The sequence below is a fragment of the Kogia breviceps genome, chromosome 6, assembly GCF_026419965.1.
Source record: "Kogia breviceps isolate mKogBre1 chromosome 6, mKogBre1 haplotype 1, whole genome shotgun sequence".
Lineage (NCBI taxonomy): Eukaryota > Metazoa > Chordata > Mammalia > Artiodactyla > Physeteridae > Kogia > Kogia breviceps.
This window is the reverse complement of record NC_081315.1, coordinates 12,686,309-12,698,411: the sequence shown is the minus strand read 5'-3', so window position 1 is coordinate 12,698,411 and position 12,103 is coordinate 12,686,309. Positions and strand designations below refer to the sequence as shown.

At 35.7% G+C, this 12,103-nt stretch overlaps 1 protein-coding gene across 3 annotated transcripts in view; it reads right to left on the bottom strand.

Annotated features, from left to right (window-relative positions):
- The window catches only part of GRID2 (glutamate ionotropic receptor delta type subunit 2), a 1,382,159-nt gene that overhangs the window by 352,959 nt on the left and 1,017,097 nt on the right, over positions 1 to 12,103 (bottom strand). For all 3 annotated transcript variants that reach the window (XM_067035515.1, XM_067035516.1, XM_059066448.2), the window contains exon 9: positions 4,613 to 4,714. In XM_067035515.1, coding sequence (XP_066891616.1) covers positions 4,613 to 4,714 — 102 coding nt within the window. The remainder of the gene's footprint in view (positions 1 to 4,612; positions 4,715 to 12,103) is intronic.

The following is a 12,103-nucleotide window of genomic DNA, read 5'->3' as shown; positions in this document are numbered from 1 at the left end:
AAAGACAAAAAATGCTGCCAATTTTAACTGCAAGAAGACATCAATTGAAAGATGCATCCTGATTCAAAGATATTAAAATATGAAAAATTGTATGTTTTTGAATTTATAAAATACAGAAAAAGCACCACCACTGCTCTACCATAATTTCCAATCATATATGTATATAAAGTTATACAATTATGTTTATGGTAGTTTTAGGCAAAGGAATACTGCATTGTACAATGTATTCAATGTAGAACAGTGGTATTGCATTTTTTCAGAAATACTCTTAGAGCTGTAGATGTCCTGCTAGAATGAAACTCCCCAAAGTCAGTATCTTCCTCTGTTTTGTATGTACCCCAAGTACCTAGAAAAAGATACTCAATAAATACTTCTCAAATCAATTTATGAGTGAGTTCATCTTTCATCAGAGATGCCATGTGTCTTTTTTAAATGAAACCAAATCAAGAAAATAAGACTTATTTATCAGTGATCGCTTTCTAAATGCCAGTTTATGTTTTTCAGATACCTTGTACTTTTTCTTCCAGGATAACTTCTCAAATCTTTCTTTTCATTTGTTGCCAACTTCTTTCCATTTTATTTTCATAAGTATTCATAATTATTATGATGATATTTATAACGCAGTGATATTTCCAATAACTTTTGTGAATTACCATGAAAAAATTGAATGCCATAATTGGTCATTTATGGCTCTCCATACTTGTACAACTTTAGAAGTGAAAAGGAAAAAAATGATCTTAATAAGTGCCTCATAGTAAGACACTTGGCCCACTTGGTAAGATGTAGAGATCAGCAGACCAAATATGGAAACAGAGTTTAGCAGAGGGAATTTTATTCACATTCTTTCTTTCTTTTCCTCCATTTCTAAGATATTTACATGGCTTTGGTGATGGTTAAATATAAAGTTATCCTTATGTGATACCATTTAAAAAAATGTTCCTAAATTACTAATCCAATAACATTTGCAATCTCAATAGTTATATTTAATTTAAACCTAATATGAATTCATTCTGATCCCAAAGACAGAATGTCAGAGGGCTAAGGACATAGTCACCGGAACCAGGATCTGTGGGCTTGAAACTCATCTCTGGCTCTTGTTAGTTATACGGACACAGAGATTTAATTAATTCTTTTGAGCCTTATTTTCATCCTTTAATGTAATCAGTGCATCTCTTGTAGAGTTTTCATAAGGATTAAATAAGTTAACACATGGAAAGTTCTTAACAGATTTGATCAAATAAGAGATGCTGGTAATGTTTTTTTCCGTTTCCCCTCCAGTCCCTCACTGCCCTGCTCTGTGACCTGGAAAGCTGACCTTCAAGGTCTTCGTTACCAGGGCAAGGTAATGAAGGGCAAGGGTTCCCTTGCCCTCTGATTTCTGGTTGGAGTTGCAATTGGAAACAATGGAAAGAGATGGAAAGATAGGAGAAGTGACATTGGGGTAACCTCTTCTCCATTTCCTCACTGCCTGAATGTGGTTTGACAGTGATTCTCCTTCCTCCTCTTCCCATAACAAAGGTCACAGCTACTATTATATGATTTTTCTCCCATGGCTCTAGCTAGATCTGTTAACACTGCTCTCTCCCATGCCACATCAGTCTTCAGGGTTGTCAAGGCTTGCTGTGCATCTAGGCCCTGGCATTTCAACATCCTTGTTGACTTATTTAACCTTAACTTAAAGTATTTGTTAATAATCCCTTTATTTAATTTTCTTCAATTAACCATTTGAATACCATTCACTTGCCCCTGGCATCATAAACAATATAGTGCTGAAATATTTAGTTTAAGATAAATATTAGATTATTTCCTTCAAGTCAATGAAATATCTTTAATAGTGATAGGAATAGGAGTTTCAAAACTTAGGTAGGAAAAATCAATTTTATGAACCCGTGTGTCATCGATAGCATAACTTTCCTAAGAAGTAAAGGGTGTGTGTGTGTGTGTGTGTGTGTGTGTGTGTGTGTGTGTGTGTGTGTGTGTAACTGGGACTAGATGGCAGTTAGAATGGAATAAAAGCTGAGAGACCTTCCCTCAGGGGCTTTACACATGAGCCCTCCCTCCTCTTTCTCTCTTCTGGAAATGGCTGGAGGTAAATACTTGGAATACAAGGGGGTTGTGTTTAGGTTGCTAAATCAAGTCCAATATAGACCAAATCTGAGTTTCAGGGTTTAGTTGACATCGTGATTAGAGTTGCTGGGTGGATTTAGGAAAGAGTGATTTTCAGTGCTGGGTGGAGGAAGCTTGCAAGGCCATATACGTAAGAGCTAGACCTGGAAAGGTGCTTGTAAGAAATAAATAAGAAAGTCATGGCTGGATTCCATTCAAATAAGAATTACAGGAAGAGCCAGGAAGCCTGAGAAATTATTAAGTACAATGGCTGTATATTGTGGGAGTGTAAAAAGTGTAACCATCTTTTACTCAACTGGGCACCCAACTGATAAATCCATATTGCACCACAGAAAACTTGGGGGGAAAAGACTGTTTCCATATCTTCATTCACTAGTCATATTCAGGATATGTGCTGGGCTAAGCTTGCAGGAAACAGACCATTCTGAATCATGAAGGTGAGACTGGGGCATGCAGGTATTAACACTGTGTGAGGCAGTACCATTTCAAGCACAAAACAGCAATTGTTCTGCTCAGCCTGGAAATGAATTTAAAATAACTGGTTCTGTGAAGCTTTCCCAGTAAAACTCACTTTCATCTTATTCAGAGTTAAGCATTTCCAACTATCAAGTCAAGAAAATCCTATAGCTACCTCAATTTGCACACTTATCGCAGTAGGAGGAGAGAGATTATATTAATGTTAAGAAGGCAGACGTTAAGAGATCTGCAGTCAGATCCTGGATTTGAATTCCAGTTCTCTCTGCTACTTCCTATCTGTATAATCTTCCACGTTTATTTCAACCTCTGTATGTCTCAGTTTCTTCAACCACATTCTGAGGATCAGAATACTATCTATTTATTGTAGATACTGTGAGGACTGGGTAAGATAACAGATGAAAAAGACTTAGTAGAGTATCTGGCACATAGCAAATAATTAATAAATCTTAGCTGTTTCGTTATATGTGCTTCTCTACAGTAAGATTCTTTGCATACCTTGGGGTATGAATATGCATATAAGATGAACAACCCATTACCAAGTTTGTCGTATAGTAAGTACTAAATAAATATTTGTTGAATGACTAAATGCGATTAGCTTGCCTTGCAATATGAATGTCAAAGACAAAAGCAAAGCACATACATTGTCTTTTATTACAGTTTTCACCTGGGTCCCCATGTTTATCACTAGAGTAGAGACTATTACAGTTTACTGTACTTTAAATCTTTTTTTAGCCAATGCATATCTACACGTTTGAGTACATACAGAAGCACATTCACAATTAAGTTGTCGAGTATGCTTAATATAATTATTTGCCAAACAGTAAAAATCTTATTAAAACATTAACTAAAAATAAATTATAGGCAGCAAAAAGGGGGGCTAGATTACTCGTTTGAATTTCCTTTTATAGAGAATATCACAGATCCTTCTTTTAGACAATGAAATTATGTTGAGTCTGCTTAAATTGTATTAAACAATGTACAAAGGACAGCTATTGCTGTTATAAAGCTTGATAAACATCTATTAGCATCAACATACCAAAAAAGACCATTTCTCCTGTTTACTAATTCTGCAACTTTTTTAGCCTATAAGAAAGACTTTTTCAAATTTAAAAACAAGTGGGCTTTTCTGAAAAAAACTGAAGTTAATAACTATGGATTATTCGGTTTTGAAACATACTATAAAGTAGCAAAAGGTTAATCACATTGAAACAGGCCGGGAGAATACATGTCTTCATGTTTTCTGGCTATTTAGATAGTAGCCATGTGAGTATTTTACTACTGAAGACTATTTCTTTTGACATCTTATTTTATTTGTGTGTCATGTGAGAAAATAATAATGTATAGAATAATGATAACAGCTACCATTTATTGCTTTTTATACGAAGTAAATGAAATTGTAATACATGTTTCACATGTATAATCCCATGGAATAGCCACAGAACACTAGATGATACACTCTTTCAAGACAGAATCATATCTGTCCATTTTAATCATCACCGTCCCCAGGAATCAGCACTGAGCTTGAATACGGTTGATACTCAATAAATATTATTTACGAAACAATTGGATGATTTTTCTTTGAAGTAGGTCCTTCCTAGAAAAATATTGTTAGTCTGCTAATGTTTTAGTGTTACTGCATGTACCGTGTTTGCTCAAATCTACCTGTATTTGGCCTGGTTATCTTTATTTACATAGACCATAGGGCTTCAGTGTGAGAATGCCTGAGAGATAACTTCACTTTATCATGTGTAGGAAACTGTAGAAGGATGGAAATCTGGCCTAAGATGTCTAAGAAAGTTATGACAAAAGTACTGTAATTAAAGGAGAAGCCTGTAAAAATCTGATTCTGATCCCCATAAATTGAAGGTTGGAAAACATGACCATTACAAATCCCTTAGAATGCATAGTCAGCTCCTTTAATATTATGACATCAGTTAATGAAACATAAAGAAATGGAGGATAAAGGAACATCTAGAAGCCAAAACTGCAAGGGGCAGATCAGACCTACCAGAACAGTCACCACACGTAGGACCACTCCACGCATGTTATTCTCCAGTTTCTTGTCAGTCAGGGACCCGTTCAGCCCTGTGACAGGAGTCCAGCACCCAAGCTGAAAGACGAAATAGCTTGGTCACTTGTCTGCCTGAAGAACAGTCCAATCACCTATATATATAGGCCTTTCAGAGAACTGTGTGCTAAATCTTGGAGTCACTGATAACAGGAAGTGTCCTGTGCAGCTTTTCCTGTTTAATAGCAAATGAAGCAAGCAAAAATGCTATGCTATCTCCTGCTTTTAAATATCGTCATATGGCATATGACAGTATCCAACATGCTTTAGGGGACTCACTGAGGACATCTGACTTAATGAGGAGTTATAAATACACCAATAACTCAGTCCTAGTAATACACTAATTGGAAAAATAATAGCACATATAATTCTAGCCTAATGCCTGTTCTAATATACCAATTACTACACAAGTTAGATTTGTTTTACAGTTTCAGTGGTTTTAATTAGATCTTACACTGCTTTTAACGGAACATAAAACTATAAGATTTTTAATGTGGTTAGAGGGGTTACAGCTTTTACTTGAGGAAAGAAAATCATCTATATGGCTTTGTTGTTTTCAAGTATTCACAGTACATAAAACAATGTAATTAGCCTTTTTTGTCAGTGCTATCAAGCTGTTTGGAAGACTTTGGCAGCAGCCTTTTCCTTAAAGTCTTGCAACGATTAACTGTTCTTTGCTTTCCAAAGTACTGGTTTAATTTTACATTCTCACGTAGTCCTTATGTCTTGTAATATCCAAATCTGAGGACTACCAGTCTTAAAATTACTGCCTATAAATCACAATGGGATAAAAATTCAAACATAAGGAGGAAAGAGAGGTGCTGTGACTTGGATTAGCAGATATCTATCTGACCAAGAAGCAAAACTGCAAAGAGAATTTTGCAATGCGTATCTTGGGAAGATACCTCATGCTATTAATCCTGATACCAGCTCCATGAGCCTTTACATTTAGGAACGTATTCCATACTTGCTTTAAAAATGTAACAGACCTTTAGTCATATTCAGAGATTGTTTTGGTTAACTGAATGGTTTACAGGGGCACCTGGTTATTTGTCCTGCTTCCTCCTAAAGACTATTATTTCCTTGCGTTGCGTTTTGTTGTGGCTTCTGAAGTCATCAACATACTGGCAAGTCTCCCTCACAAGTAAACAATTTGGGGGCTTTCCATTAAAACTCAAGTTCCTCTTTGAGCTCCACAAATGGTATTTAATTGAGAAAACTAAAACGTATACAATATATCTTAAGAGAAGTGGATGTCACAATGTAAACAAAAAGCCAGCTTTTTTCTTATTCAAATAATTTGAAAAAGGCTGCTAATTGTTGGTTTCAACTGTAAAAGCACATTAAATTCATACAATGATGTGTCATTTTTAGTTACATAAAAGTCTAATTAGAACTTAGATCCAATTAGCAAATCCAAATGTGTTGAAAGTCTAGTTATCAGAGATATTGCAGTCCTCTTGCCAAATTTAAAACCTTATGAAATTTCTTTTGAGCTTTTGTTCTCTTCTGAGGTCAACCAAAGTCTATCCTCAGTTACATTTATTGATGTGCCCTTTTTCTAATTACTTCTTCAAGAAGATTTTATTTCCCTAGACCAAATAATATTGGTGGAAAAAGAGATCTAAAACAAAGTGAAAAGCTAAATTTCCAATGTGCTATCTGCCTTTTACCATTATATTACTTAATTCTAAGTTAAATTAATAGCTTTTAGGACATAATCTTATGCATGACTAATATGTTTAAACTGCCAAAGTAAACACAGGGTTTTTGCTCCCTTGGAGTTGTTTTTTTTTTTTTTTTTTTTTTTTTTTTTTTTTTTTTTTTTTTGTGGTACGCGGGCCTCTCACTGTTGTGGCCTCTCCCATTGCGGAGCGCAGGCTCCGGACGCGCAGGCTCAGCGGCCATGGCTCACGGGCCCAGCCGCTCCGCGGCATGTGGGATCTTCCCGGACCGGGGCACGAACCCATGTCCCCTGCATCGGCAGGCGGACTCTCAACCACTGCGCCACCAGGGAAGCCCTGGAGTTGTTTTTTAAGTTTGGTGAACCTACTGTCAGTTTGCCTAAATATTGATATATGACATCTGTTAGTGCCAACTTGAACATAGCATTTTGGTGTATTGACTAGTCAAAATATTTACTACTGGAATAGCAACAAAACCTGCTGACTAGTTTGTTTCAACAACGTTCTGGACAAACAGTTAAAAATATATAATTCCCAGCTTCTTAATTATGTCTTCCTTTAAACATAACTAAATACAGTCAATGATTGAAAAATTCTAGAGCATTCTAGTGTTTGGGGGTTTGAAATAACAATAACGAAAAAGCATTTGGAGGAGGTAAGGAGGTGGCTGTATCTTATCTTCCGAGCTGGGCAGTGACTTCAACACTATTTCTACTATATATAGTGTTTCTTCTCTCTCTCTTCTCCCCCCTCCCCCCCCTTTTTTTTTCTTTTTATTCACACTGATTTCTTCCAGTGACCATGCATGGCCATTAACCCCATCCCTCCTTCTGGAGAACTGCTTTCTTTTTCCATCCCTAGACAAGTGTTTCAAATCATCCAAATTTTTTCATGACTCTGACTCTCTGGTTTAGCAATTGTTAACGGTTGGTCGTCTGACCCGAGCCAATAAAAGTCTTTCCTTGGAGGTTTATTTTTAATATCAAGTGTGTGCATGGTGGGCAGGTCAATAAGTTGATATGAAGTTTTTTTTATTGTTTGGCCAGATTCTCTCATATATACTACAGGCCACATAATTTTCTCTTCTGCTTTATGAAGGTTTTTCATCTTTCTGTTTTCTTTCTTCTTTTTTTTTTTTTTTGCCATCTGACTCACATGTCTTTTGATTATAGTACTTAGTTGAAAAGTTGTTCCTGTTCTTAATAACAGTCTAGATTTTAAGACTGGTAACTCCTTCATATTCACCCACTCCAATACTTAATGTTATCTGAATGTTAGCTGTGGTCACCAAAAACTAGAGATGAAATTTTGATACAGAGACATTTCAGGATACAGATTCTCTGGAAAACTAGAAATAAAGTATATCCACTTATCACATATCAACATACGTTGTAAAAAAGAAATCATTAAAAATATAATAATACTCATTTCCTACATTGAATAGAACTTTTTTTTTTTTTTTTACATTTTTTGGAATACTTTCTATGCGTCAGCCATGGTACTGAGCCTTTCATACATGATCTCATTTAAGACTCAAAATAACTTTATGAGATGGTGCTGTTACCAATATTACTTTATAGACATAAAAATTAAGGACTCAATTAAGGTCACCTATTTACAAAGAGATGAAATTAGGATTTAAACTGATGTGTTTTTTTTCTACTTTTAATTTTATATTGGAGTAGAGTTGATTAACAATGTTGTGTTAGTTTCAGGTGTACAACAAAGTGACTCAGCCATATATATACACGTAACTATTGCTTTTTAAAGTCCAGATTCAGTATTGTTAGTTGCCGTTCTGTTTTATAGCTTACAAATTTCTTTTCATAAACACGATCTATTTAAGGAAGGTAGAGAAGATAGTAGTCCTATTTTAATAGTCAAGGAAAATAAGCCTCGGTACTGTTAAGTGGCTGGCTCAAAATAATAGTGAGTGAATTCATATTTTGGCAATAAAATTTAAAAGGCAAAATCATCACCATCAATGTCATTTTTATAAAAATTATTATAACACATACATAGTGCACAGTATGTGCTAATCATCTGAGAGCTTTTCATATATTAGTTAATGTATTCTCAAAACCACCCAATGAGGAAATTATCATTATTATCCTCATTATAAAGGAAAGGCTGATTATACACACCTTTCTGAAAGATTACTCAAGTTTTAAGATTCCTTAATTTCTGTTCCTATCCAGTCACCTCCCTGAGATTCACTTCAAGCTATTTTGTTTGATTGTATAAACTCCTTCCAATAATAAGCAAGAAAAATGAGTTAGGTTCACATAGATCTAAACTGAATTTGTATCTACAATGGGTACAGTCCTTGCAGCATAGCAAGATTGACAGGCATAGTGTTTGATAAGAACTAAAAGAATTTCACTCAGTTTCAAGTGTGAGACTTATCTAACAACTTCTCTGGTTTCATTGTCTGAAACGTCTTTAACTTGACTTTGCTCATGTGGAGAAGGTTGTTTTTGTCTGGTTATGTTTTTGTTTTCGTTTTAAACAATAAGGCCAGAGACTAACAAAGATAATGCACCCGAAATTTCATACTACTATCTATTCAGCTGAGCACTTTCTAAGTAAAAATAATAAAAGCGATCTCTGCAGCACATGAGATTTACAGAAAGTCACACTGCTGATGGCAAAACAAGATTCTGTCTTCCATGGTCTGGCAGTCTAGAGAAAATTTAAAAGGGATTAAAAAAAATAAAGACCAATTCAATTTCCTTTCAATTACAGAATATCGATTTCCTATAGTATTTTCTGGTTATTGCCTAAAGTAATTTTAGAACCCTAAAATGCTGAATGTTTTAACTATTTCCCTCATTGGAGCTTTCGCAATAACCCTGCAGTTTTCTGTTAAAATCAATGTAATGTCTGCATTCAACAAACTGGTTGGTGTCTTTTTGCATGAGCACAGTAGCATGTTCCTAACATTATATACTGTGTCATTAGTAAATGACCAAGTTCTAGACATTTACTCTTTTCCCCTCAGTGTTTTCACTTTTCATTTGCCCATGGGCTTTAAAGAATGACATTTGACTTGGGTTTTACATCACTATTTTTCAGGCAATGTTACAATGTCAAAAAGAGCTGAACTGTTTAATTTTACACTCAATAGTTTGTAGGCTTTAATAACAGGAGTCGAGAGAGCTCTTAACTGAATACCAGACAGAATCCCCTACATGTACTAGACTGTATTCATATGAACAAACCAAGCCTGGCTATAGTACCAAAGTTCCAGCTTCAGGACACACAATGTCCGTAGCACTGGGGCCATATGCTCCCAAGCACTACGTTTCCTTTATTTGCTTTCTCAGCCTTCAGAGGAAAAGAGGGAACGACAACAGCGTGACGAAGTAGCTGAAAGCTAGCCGTTTAGAAGTGCACAGCATTATTTGGTAGATATTACTCCTGTAATGGGATAGAAAGTGTAAGAAAAAAATACATTTGCCAGGTTGACTCAGATACATGTTTTATAGAGTTAAATTGGGATTTTTTTTTTCTTTGACATGTAGAGGAACACAGTGTGTCAGTAATCCTTCCAATAATAATTTTCTTTATGGTACTTCCACCTGTAAAATAGGTTCAATTTGTTACACTTGTTCCCCAGGGGATGATTATTTCCTCCTAAGATTTTATGCCTACAGCTTGGTCATTACCATGAAGTAGGAGTAGTTCTTTCGATTAGAGTTTCCTTCAGGAGAAAATGAAAAGTCAGAAAAAAAAAATTACCTGATTCTACAGCTTATATCTCCCTGTATTGCTGCTGAAGGCAAAACCTTCTGTACTATGTAACCATGTACACGTACAACAAGACAAACTTGTTAACTGATTTCCACAAATTAAGAAGCTATATATCCATATCTATCTCTCTGTATGTATACATATATGAGGAAAGAGCTCAAAGGTGTTTATGGCGCTATAATAACCACTCAGTTATCCACTGGTATCTGACTGGTTTAATGATACTCTGCCATTATTATATGTTTTCACTTTGTTTATAATTCCTAGTGTAAAATTACTCTTACACTATATTTAGAGAAAATACAGCCGAGTGGTTGAGATCAGGAACTCCAGAACCAGACTGCTTACGTTCCAGGACCTGCTCTGACACTCGCGGGCTGCGGCCACTGGGCCTTTGTTCCCTCTCAAATGCAAAGAGTAAAAATGGCTTCCTTATAGGACTGGTGGGACTGTTAACCGACTTCGTACATGTCAAGTGTTTACCAGCGTTCTTGGCACATCGAAACTAAAGAAGTGTTCATTATTATTATTCCTATAGAATCAGCACTTTGTTGTTGTTGATCCTTTCTCAGCCTCGTCATCTGGAGTCACTAGTTTTAGTGATGAAACCTACTTCTCAACTTTGGCTGCATAGTAGAATGACCGGAAAGCTTTATAAGATTCCGATGCCCTGCCTAACCCCAGAACAATTAAATCAGAATCTTCACTGCCCTAAGACATGCCCTAACACCCAGCAAATGCAATCTCATAGAAGGGCTACTTAACCTTATCAAACAAAGGCATTCTTTTTACTGGCTTCCTTTGCAAAAGCTAACGAGGGACACTTTCTCAAATACACAAACTCTTTTATTTTTCTTGTTTTACGTAGGATAGGAGACTGCAAACTCTGTGAAGCTGAATAATTCTTACCACGTCTATTGCTGTAGCCCTAGTCCTTATCAGAGCATTGGTGTACTGGTACCTGACGGGTCCTAATCGATATCTGATAAACGAATGCATACATTAAAACTCCTGCTGTCCTCTTTATTCTTCTATCTTTTTGGCTAGTCTCTAGTTTAAGCTGAATAAAAACCAAAATATCCCCAATCTGATATTGTGTCCTACTGTAATATTGTATCCCTGACAATTTTTGTGATTCTTTGGGATAATTACTGTCACTAAAATTCAATTAGTTCTCCTTTTCGTTCTGATCAGAATTTTCTTCCTAATAATATTTTAGCATTTAATGATCTCAATCTGACAAAAGTTGCTGGATTTCTTCTCTTTCATTCCATGCTACCTTGAGATGTTTTAAAGGGATCTTCATTTTAAAATCACATTAGAATTCTCAGTCTCTCTTATCTCCTCATCTTAATCATCTGTAGGTGCCCAGTGCCTATTACAATAGTGTTTTATACGACTAAAATAATTATTTTTATAAAACTTACAAGGTTTAATGTAAAGCTATTGCACTTGAGATCTTTGTTCCCAAACAACTGAAAATCTCATGCTTGGATGTCTCCTTATATTCTATCTCTTCAACATCTCTGCTTAGATATCTCAAAGCCACCTCCAATATCATAAGATTAAGCTCATAATCTACCCCTTAGCATCCATCCGGTTCTACTAGTCAGAAACCAAGCAGTCCTACCATCTCTCATATTTAATCAATTGCCAGTCTGCCAATTTCAACTCCTTAAAAAAAACCTCTCAAATCCACTTCACAGCATCTCCTTGCCACCATAGTGCAAGCTAACTTCATAGCTTCTCTTTTACAATCTTTATTCTACACTGCAAACATAAACATACATGTAGATATGATGTCCTCTGCCTAAGATCTTTCCATAGTTTTCTATTTTTCTTCAGATAAAGACCAAACTTCTAATGTGGCCAACTAAAACCTGTGTGATGTGTCACATTTTACAGTCAGTCTCAGGTCATATCAAATTTCTTCTCATTCTTTGGACTCCAACCACACTAGTCTGCCCTCAGTTTCTCGAGTTAGACACAATTC